Source organism: Stegastes partitus, unplaced genomic scaffold (genome assembly GCF_000690725.1).
Source record: "Stegastes partitus isolate 25-593 unplaced genomic scaffold, Stegastes_partitus-1.0.2 Scaffold103, whole genome shotgun sequence".
Lineage (NCBI taxonomy): Eukaryota > Metazoa > Chordata > Actinopteri > Pomacentridae > Stegastes > Stegastes partitus.
This window is the reverse complement of record NW_007577834.1, coordinates 165,338-185,177: the sequence shown is the minus strand read 5'-3', so window position 1 is coordinate 185,177 and position 19,840 is coordinate 165,338. Positions and strand designations below refer to the sequence as shown.

Sequence of the window (19,840 nt, the reverse complement as noted above, 5' to 3'; positions counted from 1 at the left end):
TCAGCCTTGTTAAATTAGATTTCTTTCATTCTTCTCAGATTATGACAATTTAAAACTAAAGCAAAATACAGCGGAGGCCACTTCGTATTCAAAGGAAATATGGAGCCAAAACAACAGAGACAGTGTAGTTTGTCATTGAAAATAAAATTTCGCATTGAAAAAAAAACAAACATCAGAATTGAAATATTTGTAATTAAATAACATTTATAGGCATTATTTTTGATATGTTTTTGTATTTTGATTTGATTTTCAATGACAATTTTCAGATTTTTGTCTTTATGTTTGTTTTTCGGTAAACTTTTTTTTCGTTGTTTTTTTTCAATGTCAGTATTTTTGTTGTGTAGTCTGTTTCAGCTCCAACTTTCTGTTTTTGTCTGGACCTGAAGGGGAAGAGTTTAAAGGGAGGGATGAGAAATGTGTGATTCACAAATAATTTGCATATTAGGGAGCCTTCAGTTGTGTGATAACAAATATTTCGATTACAATGTTTTCTTGTTCAGTGCCAAATCTTATTTTCAATGCCAAGTTCCGTCAAACAGAAAGCAACGTGCCACAGTGATTTCGCACCCAGATCAAACAAAGGGTGAGCCACACACCCTGTTTCTAGAGAAATAGTAAAAGCACATAAAGCAGTCTACTCAATTATTACTCCCTCATCTTAAAGGAGTAAACAAAATGACACATGAATGCCGGCTCCACTGTGTCTCTGCCAGATTTTTTATGACCAGCTCTGAGTGGATATAACCGCAGTCAGTCACCTGCTTCACCGTGAGGAGGATGATTCATTCACACATATTGTAGAGTGAGAACAAACAGACGACAGAAGAAAACATGTGGCTCGATCAAACATTTGATTAAAGAGGGCTTCATTTGCCAGTTTGCTTCTGCTGCTGCATACAGTGAAATTTCATTAGTTGTTAGATAAACATCAAAAGCATCGGCGGCTGATCTTTATCAAAGTATGACAAGTATTAGTGCCGGTTACTGACATGATATAAATCTGTATGTCTGTAGTGTCTTGTGTTCTATGTTGTCTTTTAGCTATGTAATGAGTTTATGCATGTCCAGGAAATATGAAGTGTTTTCTAAATACTGGAGTGATTTGTGGAACGAGGAACAGCCCCAATCAGAAAACAGGAAACAGGAAGAGAAAGCAGATGAGGAACAGACCTGGATAACTCCAAGAGTGATCCCCCAAAATAAAATGCCCCTTTGGGTACTGTTAGTCACAGCTCCGAAAGATGTAAATCAGACAGCACAGATCAAAGTTAAGGTAAACTGTATGACCTCCTCATATCTCGATTCAATACTGTAAATGTAATGATTACTTTAAACACTAGAGGGCACAGTGTAGGTGTCTGTGCCAAGTTAACCTTTGCAATGGTAATTGACTTCAGTTGCATAGAAGCAGCAGCTGAGGATCTCTGATAACAGACTGAACACATTTCATTTAAAGATGAAAAGTTCACTTCATCTATTCAACTTCAATATTTGCTCTGATCAAATGATGCAAAAAGAGTCTCAAACAAAAAGGCAAAACAAATGAATTGTCTCTGTTTGTTCAGGAATTGTACATTATAGCCCTTTCCTTTGATATTATTATTATTTTTTTGGTGTGAAAGTGATATTATCCTAAAACAACAGAAGACAGTTTTAAAACCAGTGTGTTCTCAGAAATGTCTGTGACCCCGTTCTAAAGTGGTACAGCATTTGAATGTACAGCTAGTCATCTCACAACTTAGGACAAACACAGAGGAGAGTATTTTCATAGAATACACAAAGGCTTCATAGTATAATATTGACAGACTGCGCTATTTTAAAGTGTTTTTTCTTGTATTAAAAAATACACACCAGATGAAAATAATGTAGCTTTACAAAACATGATGAGATAATATAGTAAAACCTTATGACTGCATGTCACCTTGTGAAAATCGTACACTTGAAGTCCAGTAGTTTAACAAGTGCAGCAAAGCTCACTTGTGACCAAAAATCCCTTACACCAGTTATAATCCAGTTTAAGGTGCTGGTATTTCATTCAACACATTGCAAAAACTGCATAAATACATGCTAAATCACAGGTTATCTCATTTTTACTGGCTGAAAAAGAATCACAAGTAGACCAGCTAGAAAGGGCCATGGACCCCCACTATGTAGAGCCTGAGAAACATTATAATCAATTAACACATTGCCTTACAAGCCCAACCATGCAGTAAACTCTCTTCTTTTTGGTTCCTCTGAAGGCACAAAAAGCTCAATACAACTTTTTTTTTTTCTTTAATAAATGCAGTCTTGTAGCCTTTGATGTTTATGTGCAGGGCCTTCTGTCAATACAATTACTAAGAATTCTGCAGAGCTCCTGCTTATCTTTACTCGCAAAAATATTTCTGAAGAACTCGAGTCTTATAAGTTTTATTTTAGATAGAAGAAGACATTTTAGAGGGGGGAAAAATGGAGTCTACTTTATACCCCTCTTTCTCATATGCGGCTTCTATAGTGAATCTGTGTGTATGTTTACATTCAGATGCCTTTTGTATGTACTTTTTGCACTACTTTAAGCCATGACATTTTTGTATATATTCAGCAATGTGCAAAATCCAAAAGTGCAAACAAGTTTATGCAATTCGTATTACTGCAAATAAGTAATTGTGTCAACAATAAGCTATATCACTATTTTCATAGGTTACACTTGTACATACTATTCTTTCTACAGTATTTTTCTATTTCATATTTGCACATTTCTTCATGCATTGATAGAACTGGTGCTTAATTTTGTTGCACACTATTCTATTTTGCCTTTGCCCTGAGTCAGCTGGGATAGGCTCCAGCCCCCCGCAACCCAAATGAGTGGTGTATAAATAATGGATTGGATGGACTACTTTATTGTATTATTCCATGCATTCCTCTTCAATTCAAATACAATGGAGCCTACATTACCCACAATACAACTTAGACCAAGGACAGTTTGCATGCAAATTCAGGTGTGTTGCTTGTCAGCTCATGTAGCCTCAAACCTCCTGCAGAGACAGAAAGTGAGCTGCAGCTGCATAGTGAGCTCTTTTTTCACTTTCAAACTTGTAGTCTTCACACCTGAATGATGCTGATTGAAATGGCATCACAATAAACAAACTTCCATGAGAGTTCAAGTAGCTGCATGTCTGTGAGACGGAATCACAACTTGTTAGGTCCTTCATATCAGTTGACAGAGGTGCCGCTGTCTGAACAGCGCTGAGTAACTCCTGTACAGCTGGATAATGCTGGACCCACTGCACAGTGAAACAAGGATGTCCACTGTGTCAGACACTTCTATCAGTGTGTAAAACATTTTTTATTTTTTAAGTAAATAGATTTCACTTCCTGTCATTGTCATGTGGTGAATTTTGCCTACAAGTCACACAAGCTTTGCTACATGGAGAAAAATAGATTTCTTCAGTTGACGTGCATATAGGATTTAAATAAATAAATAAATTTAAAATGTTTTCTACGTCCTTTTTTTCCAGAAGAAAGTGACTTGCCACAGCAGGAAAAGTGAGGTGTTACCGACAGCATTCACAGCATTCATGGCTCTGCTTAATTCAAAGTAAGTCCCAGTGAAGCATAACATTTTAGCAGTGAGTCAGCCGGGAAACGGATGCAGCTACATGGAGTTCATCCATAATTAATATTGCTATTTTTTATCGTCATGACATGTTAAACTGTCCTTCGTCAAACATGTCCTTAACAGTGAATTCAGATGGGCACATAAAAGAACTTGTGCAACAAATAAAAAGGATTTTAATGACAGTCCCTGTAGTTTTACTGAGCTACTGCTCAGTGAAGCCCAGTATCTCACTGTTCCAGCAGAGGGCCTCAGTGACACAAAACACTGCTGCTGATAGGTCACATGCTGTTATCTTAGTCAGTGTCCAGTGTTTCCCCAGAATCATGTAAATGCTGAAAATCCATGCAACCCAGGACATATGACACAATCAGGTCATTTTTATAGAGCTGAAAGGTAGTATTTTACTCTTACGTGATGCGGCTACTGTCAGTCTGGTTTCAGTCAAATGTCTTTTTTTAAGAATCTGTAAATGTTATTGGGCTAGGTGGGATTTAAAGCACTGATTTTGCATTCAGCACCATAGAGAGCCAACAGTCACGCTGGTTCTGACTCTGCAGACTGTATTTAACTGCATCTGCATCAAAATAGGCCATGTGTTGAACATACAGGTCTGTATGTCATGTTGTGGATGTCAGCTGGAGACATGAGCAGAAATCTGTGCGCATCACTGACCGAAATATTTTGGATTCTGGGTAAACAGAGTCCGTTTGGGCGGTTTGCTGCAGCCTTATAGTATATTAAAATGTGCACTTATGAGTATAAGAATGCATATGTGTGTAAAATGACTGCATTTGATGGAATACGCAGGAAAAAAAATGTCTCGATTTCTAAACATTACAGTGCCAGTATCGGAATCGATCACCAATATTACGCGTGTATACAGTTTCCTATATGATTTCGGGGCACCAGTGATTAAGTAACGCCCCTCGCGTTATGTAACACACTTGGAATGGAGGACACATTGTGCAGGCTGCCAGTGGTCCCTCTTCTGCCCCCCCGATGGTGTGTGTCGTCAGTCTGCACTCAGCTCTCCTCACATCCACACAGCGGAGCGCAGGCTGGCACCAGCAGCGCAGGAGCGACCCTTTGTGCTTCACCAGCTGACGCGCATCCTTCTGAGAGAAAGCACCATCAAGCATCCAGGCAGGTGCATTTTTCATGTTATTATCCTTACATTTAAAAAAGAAAAAAAATCATAAAATATACAACAATTTGTCCTAAAAAACGATTGAAACTATTCTGGGAATGGGAGCGGGCGGGGATGCGCTGTTTACAAGTTCAGGATCGAGTCTTTCATGTTTTCTTTAACACGTATCTAAATATGCGCATTGATCGTGTATGTTTTTGGTGCTGGTCGGTGAGATCCAGCCAGGTTTGAAGTTGGATGTTTACATGTATTCTGTCGCATGTTGTTCTTGAGGCATCTCACGAAAACATTGCCTGGAACTGTGGGGGCGCCACATGAAACCAAACAAACCCCTATTTCTTAATCATACAACATGACAACAATGTAAATAAAGCTATTATATGGCAGCGTGAGGAGAGCTGCTGTCACTGTTCGGGGATATTTTCTCATAGGATTTTATTTTATTGATCATAAAATGGAACTGAAGTTAGATGTGGAAAACAAAGGGAGGCTTGTAAACACATGGGAGGGCATTCAGGGTTCCATCACTGGGACACTGGATCTGTGTGGTGACTTCAGTGTCTGAAATTCTTTAAAAAAATATCTTCTTTTTTTATATATTAATTTTAAGGGTGTTACCAGCACTGGAAAAAGATACATTTACCATGTAAATATTTAAAGCAGTATTTCTAATAGAAACTATCATAGTTAATTTTTCGACATATTTTCTGTACTTTCAGAAAATTATTTAATAAAACCTGGTTTTGGTTTCAGAAAGCTTCGTTCTGAAAGTGAAAGACAGTATGCTGTAGTCATGACATCATGCAGTGATGATGCACTCTGTTTCATGGCAATGAGCTCAAAATAAATATTGGAAATAACTCAGAAGAGAATCAGAGCTTTCCATTTCCAGTGTACAGTTATTTCCTGCCCAGCAGATAATAGGAGATAGAGCGGTATGGACACGAACAGAAGCTCAGGATGTACAATACTCTGTGGCTATCAGTGTTTATCTTCACTGAAATCATACAACCTAACTCCACAAATAAAGACGTCAGCAGAGCAAATGCACTGACGACATCATGAGGTGAATGTCAGAATGCAACAAACAGCTTCACATTAATCCGTGTGTATGATGAACATTATAAAGCACATACTCTGGGAGGGATTAAGGGAATTATTATTGACGCCCACTCCATGCTGTTTATAAAAGTGCACCATCTGGATGAAGGGAAATAGCTCAAGTGGAAGCTTAAAGACTTATTTAGCAGTATCCCACTGACAGCTTGTAGAAGTCTTCCTTTCCCACTACATCTCCTGGCAGAATCAACGCCCTTCCTCTGAGTTTACGTCGGGATACGAGTGGCTGTGGATCGTGTGTGCAGGCAGTTTGAGCGTTTGTGGATTAAGAGAGCTGAAAACCCTGTGTTTGCAACTTAGATAATGCTTAGCCTTTTACTCAGCAGGTAGCCAATCAACTCTGTCTGGAGCCAAGCAGAGGATCAAACGCATGATCCTACGTTTGGGGCTCCAGTTCAGGAAAGGTGCAAGTGAAAACACAATAAAGGCAGGCGAAGCGTGGCTGCAGTTCAGATGAATAAATCAAATCGGGCGCATGTGGCAGGAATCTGTGTCCAAACATCTCTCAGAGTCTCAGTTTGCCAGCTGACAGCAACCATCAGCATATTACTTTATCCTGGCGCCGAAACCAATAACACAAGATGATTCAATAGAGATGATTCAGAATGCTGTGCATTATAGATGATCTCCTCTTATTTTTTTTTATTTTTTTTGTATATGATGACACGTGAGATGAAGGATAAGGCTGCCAAAGCATTTTAAAATAGTATCTGCTAATATGACCTAATTAGCACAAAACACAGCAGTGTTAAGTACAGCTGGGGGTGATGATGGGAATGTCAGTCAACATAATGCAAAGTATCTGAAAATCTCAACCTCACAACAGAGCAGAGGATCACCAAAGTGAGTGTCAATTTTAGGGGAACATGTCCAGTATTTGTTGAGCTATTCCAGTCAGCACCTAAGCAGGGAATCGACGGACTGTCAGACAGGCTGGCACTGCCATCCCTAAAAGCCTACACATCCCTCTCTCCTCTCGCACCACACCCAGATTTATTGAATAATCGCACATCTCATCCTCTCTGCTCAGCTCCTATTTCATTTCATCATCTACATTTATCCTGTCTCCATGGTTTGCCCCTGTTTTCTTCAGTTTTAGTTGTTTTTTCTGTTTCAGGTTAAAAAAAAAAATCTGTTGTTAATGAGTACACAAAAAAAACACACTGAAAACTATATCTATACTATAATCATAAGCTAAGTCAAGTATGTGCTGCTCCGTAACGTACCCGTGCTGGCTCAAGGACAGAATGTTCATTCAGTCTGAGAGAAAAACACTCACTGTACAGCTGAATGGTAACACCCCCACATCACCTCAGCACACTCTAGATATTCTCTCAGTGAAGGACAGCCTCTCAGGATGAGCAGCAGAAGCCTACATTCTGTGCAGTTTCATACATAATTGCTTCCATCTAGCTTGAATTTTTTTCGTTCAGCATTCTCGCCCGGTTGCTATGACTGTTGCTAGGGCACGGCCGCGCTAGCTCGGCCCTGCTTGGTGCCTTTAATCTGACTCTGCCATGCTAGCGTGCCAGGCTGCTGTGTGCTGATACAAATGTGACCATACTGTTGATGTCTGAAATCAAAAGTGAAAGCGTTGCCAAGGAGGTGCAGGCAACTCGGAATCTATTTTTGAGTCAGACAAAAAGGAGGTAGAGTTTGATTCCCACACCTCTCTGGTCTATTTTAGTAGTGCTCTTTGGGCCTTGGTGGTTTGAAAAAAAAATGTGATTTTGCACAAGTCTAAGCTGTTCGTAAAGGGATATTAGGTCATGATATTAGGTCATCAAGTGGGTGATGTCGGTCTGGTATGGATGGAGGATTGTTTGTGGAGGTCAGCACATAAAGATAGGATTGACATGCATCTTAAGCAGAAAATACAAAGAAAAGGTAGACGTAGAAAGGGAAGATGTAACAGTCGTACATAGGCCTGAAGTCAATTACATCATTCCTAATGCGAAAAAAAAAAACCAGAAAGACGTGTATCCACTTATGCAACTGGCCCCCTTAGGCGAAGGGGCTGAGAGGCAATCAACAAGTGAGAGGAAGTGAAGTGATTGTACAAAGTTTATTCAAGCATAAACGAAGAGCTGCATTATTTAGCTCTAAAGCATCAATAAAAAATGCATCTTCCTTGTTTAAATGTGCATGGACAAAATGAAAAGTTCAGTGTTATGTCAGAGTTTCTTTCTGTTTTGGTTTCTACTTGAATCACTTAAAAAAAAAAAAAAAAAAGAAAGAAAAAAGAAAACTATAATCTGGTTCCATCATACATTCTGTCTCACTGATTGAAGCATTTTGTAGCTTTTGGCAGGCAGCCCCGCAATTTTGGCACAAACAGCTGGTGACGAGAGTCAGTGAGGTCTTATCTGCAGTATTACTGTGCCTCGTATCTGATCGTCTTAATCTGGGATGACTTTGATGAAAAATACATACATAAAAAGTATATTATCTGTCTTTTTTTTCTTTATAGCTGTATCTGTGCAGACTCTGATCTTTGTACTTCTTTGAAAACCACCAACTGTTTAGTTAATTGAGTTATTTAAAATCTATTCTTATCATATACTTGCTTTTTTTCTGTTCTCACCCACACAAGCAGCACAGCGATGTTTGTGTGTTGGTTTGGTTTGATGGTCTACTGCTCTGGCTCAGGCTCAAATATTTTCACAACTGGATGGATTTAAGACTGGTGTTTGGCTTTTTTGAGGCCCCAAAGGAGTTTTTTTGTGGCCTTGAAACGCTTCAAAAAATCCACCAAAACACATACAAACACACAAGAGAGACGGACAAATGAATTAACAGCGTATCTCTTATTTGAAAACTATTTGTATTAAAAATTAATAAGTCCACTTATTCAAACTATATTAGCAACAAACTTTCAAAGCTACACTTTATAAATTATGTATGATAATTGCAATTCTGCTAATGTTATGGCATACAAAACGCAACAAATCAAGTTTGCTCAGTTGAGAAACATTTGAGCTAAAAATGAATGATATATGCATTCATCACTTTGTAACCAGCTTGCCAGCTTAAAAACATTGTGACTTTGTTCTGTTTAATTCATTCACAATTAAAGCATGGCTTTAAAAATGCTCTAATTATGCATTATTATTATTATTATTATTATTTTTTAGCCAGCTCCAGGTTAAAATGAACCGTGGACATGTTCTGTATAAGTTGTTCAAAATATAACTGTCTGATTGACTCAATGAGATTCAAATGTCACATACCTTTATCCATCCCAATTTTTTTCTCCTTCTCATCCTTTATTTTCTTTTGGGAGCCATTTTGACAAAGTTTCTGGGTTCATCCAAATAAGTTGTGCAAAGACATTTTCAGACAGCACTGACCAGCAGATTTGACAAGTCAAGATGACAACAAAACATTATGTTGGAAGCACTTGGTACCAGTTAGTACTTATGTAAGCAGCCAGTCATGGATGGATGCCCTGCAGTTGTGTACAGGTATTCATGTTCCCCGGGGGATAAATCCCATGATGTTTCTTCTGGCTAACAATAAACTGTCAGAGTGTGGAAAAAAAAAAAAGCCCAAATATCGGCTACATTGCTAAGATGACAATATAGAGGCTAATGATAAATTCTAATGAGTTCATTAATTTTCTGACCTTTCCACGTTAACTTGTCAGATGCTATCGATTTTTATACAGCCATTTATTATTCCCAGATGATGCATCCTCTGACTTGTCCTGGAGTACCAGTAGTGAGGTTTGTGTATATGATCCTCAGAGGATGATTTGTAAAAACCTATGTCCCCTGAGCTTTCATCTCGCACACTTTTCATGTCAATGTTTCTGTTTATGCAATAGTTGCCCTGCAGAGCTTCTTTCATTCCAACCAGGCTGTTTGATTTGTCACTGCTGTTTAATTCATTGGCTCTATTTGATTATTTAAAGACTTACAAATCCTGTTTTAAAGGGCAGCTTGCTGTTTATTTTTGCCATTTTTATTCCATAAGGTCATAAATTCAGGCTGGCTCTGGGCTTCTTGTGCCATCTGTACCAGGCAGTGTGTGTGTGTGTGTGTGGTGGGTGGGATCTAGAGGCGTAACAGAGTTCAAACAGAGGGCTCTTGTGTGTTAAGGGCCTGAGTGCCACGTCAAAATGCTGCCCCGTACACGGGGAGTAGTGACTCACCTGATTTTATTCTTCTTGTGCACTAATTAGGGGAGAACGCTGTGAAGCACAATGGGACCGTTCCAAGAATATGAGGTGAGTCCTATCATTGCTGCTGGTCAATGGAAGTAGATTTCTGGATGCTGAATGCTCATATCATATTTAAGAGGCTGTTTTTTTTTGCAGCAATGTGGTAAAGGTAAACATTGGGGTACTGTGACTTTGCACTTGTCATCGTAACTCAACCAACCACAGATATGGATAGAACTAAATCTTTTGTCAATATAAGTTTAGGTATGTTTCACAACACTACATCCTTGCCTCCTCCTGTGACAAATATCGTTTTGAGCAGGAAAAGAAATCTCCAGAGAAAGGAAGCCCCCGCAGCCGCATCCCACGTTTGGTCCTCCATCCTTTCCGACCAAAAGACAAAGGATCGCCTTTGTCTGATTCGCCATTTTCCGAGGAGGAGGGCAAGGAGTGCGACATGAGCTCCGACCACTCCAAGAGGACCATCAGCACCAACAGTTTTTGCTCTGGTAAGAAGCTCAGTTCCAGTCCAAGGACTGCTGAGTTTATATCTCGTATAAACCTCCGATACTGTGAACAATCATCCATTTACAGGCTGCCAGGTGCCAGATTTTACCACAATGGCTGCTATACAAAAAAATCTATAATATTAGTGTGATGAAAACATTTAAGTCTTTGATTTTGCTTATTTTACTTTGGATTTTGCAAGCTCTCACAGAAAATGCACACATATATATATATCTTTTATATTCACCCACATCGGCCTCTGTTAACAGACCAAACACGATATTGCGAAAAGTGTGAACACAAAAACCACTTGACAGCATCTTTATGGAAGCGCCGAGCCACTGTGAAGAGCTGTTGTGCTGTCAGTTAGAAAACACCCCAGACTGAACCTTGAGCTCTGATTGACTGCTTGTGTTCGCTGCCTGCCCTGCGCTGCCTGTTCTTGGCTATTACTGTCTGTGTGCCTGTCTACAATAGATGACACCGGCTGCCCCACTAGTCAGTCTGTGTCCCCCTCCAAAACCCCGTCAGGCTCAGAGCAGAGTGCCCACGGATCGCCCATACTTCCCGAGCGCAAGACCAAAGTGAAGAGGGTCAGGGTGATGGCCGAGTGGAGCGGCGAGGGCCGGAGCGCGCAGAGGCACAAGAGGGAGCTGAGGTCGGCAATGAAGGCCAGAGGTAAAGGAAAACACAGAGATATAGATAAAAATACCACAAATTGTTTTGTTCAGGAAATATAAAAAGAGAGTTTTAAATCTGGAAATATCCACCGTAGGGCTGCTCTACTAAGATCTGATTCTGTATCTACATTTGAATCATCATGAATCTTTTTCTCTTTTTTTTTTTGCGCACATAGATTTTTATACAACACACTGCATATCCAGCGTATCTACTTGTGCATGCCAGTAGTTCCCCAAAGACCAAAGTACAATAACAGTGCATTTGTCACATGTCAACAGCTAACAGATTCCCAGGCATGAACAAACACTGGCAGGGTCACAGCTGCTCGCCTAAAAGGAGACTAATAACAGGAGTGAAGTGTCATCTGTGCATCTGTGCTCTGTTAACATGTATCAGAAACAGTGCGGTCTTAATCCCAAGATTACATTTCCTCTCTTTATCTCTGGAAATGGAGGGAAAAACTCCTTGATTATGAGTCACAGTGAGTGAAGAAGCTGATTGGTTGAGGAAGAGACATGGGAGCTTAACCAATTAGACTGATTAGCAGGAGGTTACTACACTGATTGGAAGTACACAGACACTCAGTCCACTCACCAAGTGGTAGAGGGTCACTTAGTTCTGAGCTATTTTGTTCGTCACGGTCATCACTGGATACAGTACTATGGTTTTGTTTGATGGGAAAAGATGCTACTCAGGTATGGCTTTGAATTGGGTCTTCAATCATTTCAACACAATATTTGAGCTTTTCTCTGCTTCAGTAATCAGGCTAACTGAAGACAGACACCATATGAAGTGTCTGTTGTGCTACATTTGTGTAGATTGCCTTACCCATAAAGACTGGTCTGGATTGGTTACTGGCTTATTGTGGATGTCAGTGGTTAGATTTTTTATTTATTTTGCAGTAGATCTCAGTGGAACAGGATGAGGCATTTTGTTGATGGAAGGCAAACTGTAAAACTACTTTTATTGCTTTTTTTTTTGTTTTTTTTAAAGATATCTTTGGGCTAATTATTTGATCCAAACCAGAAACATTCCAATATCTTTCAAATCCACACATACTCGTACATATTTTAACCAGTTTGTTTAAGAAAGTGGACTTGAGCGTGATTATTATTTGCAGTCTACCATTTAAAAGAACCCTGTGTTTGGCCTTTGCCTGTCTGACCAGGAGCTATAAAGATTTATATTGACAATTAAAAAAAAAAAAAAAAAACCCAATCAAAATTCAATCAACATAATTCACTGGAATCAAAGGCGAGATCTTATTTTTTTTAAAATGTGAAATAACAAGTTTGCCTTAAAGTGCATCCGCAGAGCGTAATTCTCCGATAAGGCCCAGTCAATTCTACCTCTCTACTGAGTTTCATGAAAGCTGCCAATATAGTATTTGCAGGTGATCAAAATTTTGAAGTTACAAATTACATGCTGTGTAAAATCAACTATCATTGGCAGAGCCATTCAGTTTCCATAGGGATGGCCATTCTGAGACCATCATTCACGTTAAGGTGGCACAATGTCTCTTCTCTTAGAGAACTAGTAAATTGTCAAATGTTTATTTTGGTCGCTCACGATTATTTGCCTGTGAAGATAAGACTGTCATGTAGAAGAAGATGGGACCTCATAAGAAATAATACATGTTTTATGTAACCCTCAATTAATTAAAAATGTGGAATGGTTGCTAAAGTACAGCTTTTTTTAATTGCTGACAAAGCTTTTAAAAAATAATTATGATTTAAATTACATAAGCAAAGTAGGCCTCTTATGTCAGAAGTGTTCTTGTTCTGCTCAGCCATCTAGTTGAGACATCACATGCTGCCAATGCACCCTTTTGTTCTGCTTGTTCTTCTGTTTGGATCTTGTTCAGCAGGAGGTTATGTACCACTTTTTTCAGAGCTCATTTAATGCCTACAGTCTTTAAAAGTCTGTAAAAGAGCTTTACATAAGCCTACAGCTAAACCTAAATCAAACACTCTTAGACTAATAAAAACATGTACAAACAGATTGATTTACATATAAAAGAGAGATATATTTATACTGGATATACACTTTTCAGTGACAATAATATAAAATGTCTAAATTGACAAAAATGTTTGTTTTTTTTTGTTTGGTTTTTTGCTTGGTCAAAATTTCTTTGTTGCCATTTATGTGGTTTGGCACAGTTAAAATCCATCTGTATGGGTTGTAGAAAAATTGTTCTGCAAAAAAGTTTGGCCAGAAAAGTGACTGCAACTCCAGTTCCTTACTGTAGTTTGTCTGGGGTCCAAACATTCACACTCAGGCCACGGCACGGCGATCCCCCTGTCAACAACTTAATATTAGCTAGCTAGCTGTGGCTAAGTAGCACACATCCTTCAACTTGATATAGCTTTAAATGTTAGCTGTGTGGTGAAACTGAATGTTTATTTGATATAATATCTTTTTTTTTTAATGTAGTATAGTGGAATTTGAGAAAGTTAGACACAGACTGTAACTCAGTTTTTTTTTTGCCAGATATACAGTTAGTGTGCCTTTCTAGGGCTGTCAGACTACTACGTTTTTCAGACTAGCAGGCGCGAGGAGTGAGTGGAATGGGACGACAAACAGGTCATGACAAATTAGTTTCCTAATTGACACCAAAAGGTTTACTATGGATTTTAGTTTTGGACTAAAACAATTGAAATGTTTAGCTATCATGCTATACATGTGGTGAGAGTAGCAGCAGAGTTGTAGAAAAGACTTAGTCAAGATGCTAAGTTTGGCTAGCAACAGCCAACATTAGCTACTTTAAGTTAATATCACACATGTTGTAAAAGCAAACCCCCTGGATGTTTGAGTGCATTTTATTTATTTTTATTATTTCAACTTTTCATTTAAAGAGGAACATTGCGTCTTATTATCTTTTAAAATCCTTCTTAGTCCTCATTTGGGCCTGCTAGCATGCTAACACACTGCTGCTTGTCCCTGCAGGTAGCGAGGCAGACTTCAGCTCTTCCAGCAGCACAGGCAGCCTAAAGACCAGGGACAACCTCACGTCCAATTCAACTGGAAAGAAAGCTCCGTCACGCAGGTATAATGTTTAATGCATGTATTTGTTCCACCTGGCCTTTCAAAAGGACATTTTAAGCCTAGCATTTGGCTTTAAATGACACGAGAACTAACAAGAGAGTGAATGGCTTCTTGTTTATTCCATTTTTGTAATTAATCTTTAAATTATTTGTGTTTCTTTTGACAAAAACTATCTTTTACTAAGTCGCGGCAGTCACATACGATCGCTCCCAGTGTTTAAACCAGCTGGATGCCCAACAACCAACCGCGATGCAGAGCTCTACGCTCCCTACAGGACTCCCCCCAGAGCTGCCTCCTCCACCAACAGCAGCTGCAACTCCAGCCCAACCTCCAGGTACTCAAATGTCATGCTTTATTCATGATCATGAAGAACAAGGACAGCAATGTTTAAGGAATATACTCTGATCAGTTGTTGTGACCTCTTGGCCATGTTTTTCTACAGCGCTCAGCTTGGATTCTTTTTTTTTTTTTATCTCCACAAATTGAACTTTCTCTGTTAGAGGGAGAAGCAAGTAGATTTTGTAGAGAGATTTGGACTGTGGCTCGGGCATTGTGCAGCATGCCCATGAGTAAGTGGGTGGCTGGATTAAGCTCAGACTGTTTTATCATTTCCTCTATTGCAGCTGGCTGGGATTATATCGGTCATGATTTGGCTGCGGGTGGGATTAATGAGGATTTATTATAGCAAATGTCTGAATATGGTACCCAGACAGTGACCCTACTGACTGAAGCCGATTTGTAACTGGAGTGAATGCACCTTGGTTTGGAGGAGAGAAGAGGGTCATACATTTTTCAAACTAGCAGAACTGCATAGCCCAAAGCTGTGATGTGTTTGGGACCACCATGAAATTTTGACAGAGGGCTTCAGGCTGCATATTACTCTAAAGGTTTACTTTGGCATCTTGTTTGTTGGCAGCTCAGCCCTGTGTAGGATTCAACCTAAAAATCCTCTCTCAGCAGAATAAATGGCAGACATTCAACCTACACTCTTTGAGTTTTTAATGCAGTAGCAAAATCTGCCCTGTTTTACATGTTTGCAGTGGCCATGAATGCATTATAATTCTCCATCCCTGTCACTTTAAGACCTGCCGTTTGTCAGCTTTCCTCCGCCTGGTGAGGTGTCATGTGACATCTTTTCCTCTCACATGCTACCTTCTTCTGGGCTGTTTCTATTTCTGGCAGGGATGCAGAGCGTTTGCATCAAAGCCTCAAGCATCTCAGGTTGCTAGGATATTGTGCTAGTGGAAGAAAGGGGCTTACATACTGCTTTGCATATTGTCCAAATCCACCCACTCATCCTCTACACAAAAAAAAACACAAAAAACAAAACAGGAATCCTTTTATCAGGACTCTTTGAGGATGATAAAACACTGATCATAGGACATGCAGAGAACATCTGAATGCTAATGCAATTAACTGTAGATTAGGGGTTTATTCTAGTAAGGTAATTTCTTTCTTTGCTAGCTCTGCTTGTATTCAGATAAACCAGCATTTTAGGGTTTTGCAGTCTCTAGTCTGCATGCCAGTAATCCTGTGTCAGACAGTAATTCCAGGCTTCAGGGAGTATCTGCCCTGACAGCACTCTCTCAGCCAGACTAATTACCTTCTGTAGAGAGCGATTTTGCTTTTAAATGTCAGTTTGGTTTGTTTTCTGCTGTAGTTTTATAATGTTTAGTTAAAGGAAAGATGGATAATCAGGTCTAGAGGGGTGACCTTGGTCTTTCACCAACATCCTCCTTGGTCATGCACCAACATCCTCCCTGGCCTTTCATCAACATCTTTGTATCTCTTCCCAACAGAAGAGCGAACCTGGGCCGCTACCACTCGTGTGGAGACAATCATGGCATCAGGCCCCCAAATCCCGAGCAGTACCTCACCCCTCTGCAGCAGAAGGAGGTGACCATAAGACACCTGAGGACCAAACTGTTGGAGTCTGAGAACAGAGTCCATGACAGGTTAGCAGCACAGTAGCTCCTGCGATTGCATTTCTGGCTTATTGTGGTTTTATGACAGGATGATAGTGGACGTATCAGGGGAAAGCGTGATGCAGCGGTTGTGATGTAATGCCTGCATGCAACATCTCTGCTCACCCGTAAACATCTTGTGAAGTGTAAACCCATGGGGCAATGGCTATTATGTAAGATTTATAAAAAGAGCAGACTGATGCTAGAGTTGTTTTTTTGAACAAATTTTCACCATGCATAGCCCAGGCTCCTTTAAAATACATGTATCATGATTTATATGCTACACTTGGTACCTTTTGAAATATAGTTTGACATATTGTAAGTTCAATACTTCTTTGCTTTCTAGCTACGAGCTAAATGAGAAGATTAATGCCACTCGTATGTGTTAAGTGAAGCTACAGCTAGCAACCAGTAAGCTTAGCTTAGTGTAAAGACTGGGAACAGGGGGAAATAATAAAAACAAGTTCTAATTACATTTCAGATATAACATGTTATCGATTTTGACAGTACAAATTACCTGTATGTGTAATGGGGGGAAAAGCAGGCATGAAATAGCAACTGTGGGAGCTATAACGATTAAAAACATGACAGAAGTTGTAATTAAACAACAACGTTCAGTATGACTGAACTCAAAAACAAACGAGGCAGATTGGTTACCTTTGGGCAAAGCTATTCCAGCTTTTTCGGTTTTTGGCTTTAACTTCATTTTTGACATATTGGCATTTATCTTTTCATCTAGCTTAAAAGTAATTGATCAAGCACATATTCCAAAATGGTGAACTATTGCATTTTAATTAATTCTGGACATTTTCATCCTTATTCATCAGAGAGGCGGAGATTGAGGAGCTTAAGACCCAGCTTAGCAGGATGAGGGAAGACTGGATTGAAGAGGAATGCCACCGGGTGGAGGCTCAACTGTCCCTTAAAGAAGCTCGTAAAGAGATAAAACAGCTGCGTCAGGTGGTGGAAACCATGAAGAGCAGTCTCATGGAGAAGGATAAGGGAATACAGAAGTACTTCATTGACATCAATATCCAAAACAGGAAGTTGGAGTCCCTACTGCAAAGCATGGAGCTTGCCCAGAGTGGCAGCAACCTCCAAGACGAAAACACCTTGGACCTTATCTTCGACAGCCCCGATAGCGGCGGGAAGAAGATGGTGGGGGAGGAAGAGGGTGGTATGGAGCTGGGAGACCATGGGGCGGAGGCGATGGCAGACAGTGGGTTGCTGGTGAATGATGAGATGGCCAACAGAGCGGACATTTTGGAGCAGGTCTTCATGTCCACTGCAGTGGATTTCAATCAGGACTCCAGTAGCAAGCTGAGGGCTGGGGCAGAGTCAAAAGAGGGACAGTTGATTGACCAGTCTTCTGCATCCCCACCACCTCTCCCAAACACCACACTCCCCATCTCTTCAAGCACACTCTCCATGCAAAGCACAGAAGATAAAGAAATCCAGACCGACGTACCGCCCATATCCCCAGAACTGCAGGCTCTGCTCCTTCAGCTGCTCAAGTTCCACGGTGCAACAGTGGAGGATGCAGCTCTATCAGCCCCCAGTGGTCTTCTGGGATTCCCAGACATACCAACCTCCACTTCCTCTACTGCCATTCATCCAAACTCAACTCCTTCCCAAGCCAACATCTTTCCAGAACCCCCCGAAACATCCACTAATTCGAGCGTATGTTGTTCAGAGCCTGCAGAGAGCAGACGGTTTATGGAGGAGCTGGACTTTGGTGTTACTGAGGCAGAACCTTGTCCTTCATCGGGACTGGATGTGGTCGACAAGCGTTACTGGAGCAACAGCTTCCTGGTGGATCTGGTTGCAGTCGCCGCTCCAGTGTTGCCCACAGTGGCCTGGCTGTACTCGCGGCACGGGGTAGATGGAAGTGCTCCAGTGTACAACATTGCTGCTCTCATCAGGGGCTGTTGCATCATGGGATTGCACTCACTTCGTCACGTCACTCACAGGCAGAATGCGTAAAGGCTTCCAACCCGCATGCAAGCACCTAACCTAAAAGCACTTAAGCATCGTGTAAGACCTAGGTTTTGTTCAACACTTGATAATATCAATGCAGTTATTTTGATTCCCACACTGTTACTTTGCACTGTACAGTTGCCATGAGTTGAAGATAAGTGGTGACCAGAAAGGGATTATTTATGACAGGGTTTATTTATGTATTTATTTATCATTTACATGTATAAGCAAATCATCTGGGTAGATGGTTATGTGTTATCATTGTCCTGTGGTGTACCTAGTTGTTCTTGTGTTTGGAAAAAAAAAAAAACAACCTTTGTTTGGATGAGAGATTTTTAGAGGGTGAAAGACTGAATGTTAGTTTCTGTTTGACGGGTTCTGAAATCTCTTTGCGTTGTTGTTCAAAAGAAACCTTAAACCTTCAGCCAAAGCTTTAACGTGAGTTCACTGTTTTTGTGAAGTATCTATATTTTTTTTCCTCACTGGGTGTAGAGCTTTACTTGGTACAGCCTCTGTATTGTTCATAGAAATAAGTTGATGCTTCTAAGCAACTGACACTTGTTATGTGCCTGAGCAATGTGCAATACTGGCGGTTTACATCAAATGTAATTGTATCTTTATTATTAAAGCATGATTATTCTGGCCATGTGTTTGGGCTCCTGACATTTTGTGATCTGATATGTTTGTTGTGAGTGGTGGGGACATGGCTAGAGGAAAGACTAAAAGTTGGATCTGATTATGTAAAAGACTTGTTCTAAATGCTAACAAAGACTGGGTGGGAGAGTTTCTTCACTTGCGCAAGTTGTTCACATAAATAAATAAAAGGGAAAATATCTAGTCTGAACCCAAGTGCAACCAAGCAACGTGCTCTCATGACAGCTCATCTTATGTAAAAGCTTTCTCAGCCTGTGTTTTCAGACGTCCCCTGGGTTGTGGAGCTGGAGTGCATTAGATCCACTTTACTGGGATCTGTCAGAAGCTGTAAAATGCCGTCTGCGTCCTTACACCAGTAGGAACTGGGTCAGCGCCAGTACAGCTTTGAATCTACCCACAAAAGCTATCAGTGAAGTCTTACATAATATCTATCCATATTCAATGAAAATGAAAGAAAAAGCTGATTAAGTCTAAATGAACTAACAGCATGCCTCTTAGCTGACTCCATTCCCACTTTGCCATCTGGTGGTCTATCTTAAGTTGCATAACTGTGACCTCTCACTTCATAAGGCATGAGAATAATGAGTCGTCAGATGCTGTAATCCCCACGCCAGTCTGTGGATGCTAGATTAGATGAGGGGGCAGCAATGGTGTAAAGTCTAAGAACACACCAGTAGTGTAAAATCAGTAGATGTGATTCTGCAGCCACATGGCCTGTTCCCTTTCTAAAGACTGATGACGTTCATTTTCCCTTTTTGAAAGTGGGTCAGTCTCTCAGAGGTTTTGGCAGGAAGGCAGGCAGTGTCCCCAGGCACATGAATGGCATCATTATGATGGAGGCCAGACGAGCAATGACAAAGGTCTGTCAATCCAGGTTACAGGCCTGTTTAGTCTTAGACTACACAGTTGAGCCCCAAATGATCCATACCGATGCCAAATTTAGATAGCAAATCTTTCTTAGACAAATAGGTCTCTGGCTAAAAAAA

General features: G+C 40.3%; 1 protein-coding gene across 2 annotated transcripts; it reads left to right on the top strand.

The window, feature by feature from the left end:
- The first annotated feature begins 4,670 nt into the window (after positions 1–4,670).
- sybu (syntabulin (syntaxin-interacting)) lies at positions 4,671–18,844 on the top strand. Of its 2 annotated transcripts, none has more exons than XM_008277608.1 (8): positions 4,671–4,745; positions 10,048–10,092; positions 10,349–10,535; positions 11,065–11,211; positions 14,161–14,260; positions 14,444–14,593; positions 16,059–16,214; positions 17,051–18,844. In XM_008277608.1, exons 2-8 carry the CDS (start codon positions 10,069–10,071, stop codon positions 18,204–18,206), a joined length of 1,920 nt encoding a protein of 639 aa, XP_008275830.1. In that variant the 5' UTR covers positions 4,671–4,745; positions 10,048–10,068; the 3' UTR covers positions 18,207–18,844. The 2 variants fall into 2 exon arrangements, with proteins under 2 accessions (XP_008275830.1, XP_008275829.1); XM_008277607.1 differs by having other exon boundaries at positions 11,011–11,211.
- Positions 18,845–19,840: the final 996 nt, after the last annotated feature.

Coding starts and splice junctions, on each gene's coding strand:
- sybu (XM_008277607.1), top strand. CDS start 10,069: ATGGGACCGTTCCAAGAATATGAG. Junction 10,093..10,348: donor GACCGTTCCAAGAATATGAG/GTGAGTCCTATC, acceptor CGTTTTGAGCAG/GAAAAGAAATCTCCAGAGAA. Junction 14,261..14,443: donor AAGAAAGCTCCGTCACGCAG/GTATAATGTTTA, acceptor TCTTTTACTAAG/TCGCGGCAGTCACATACGAT.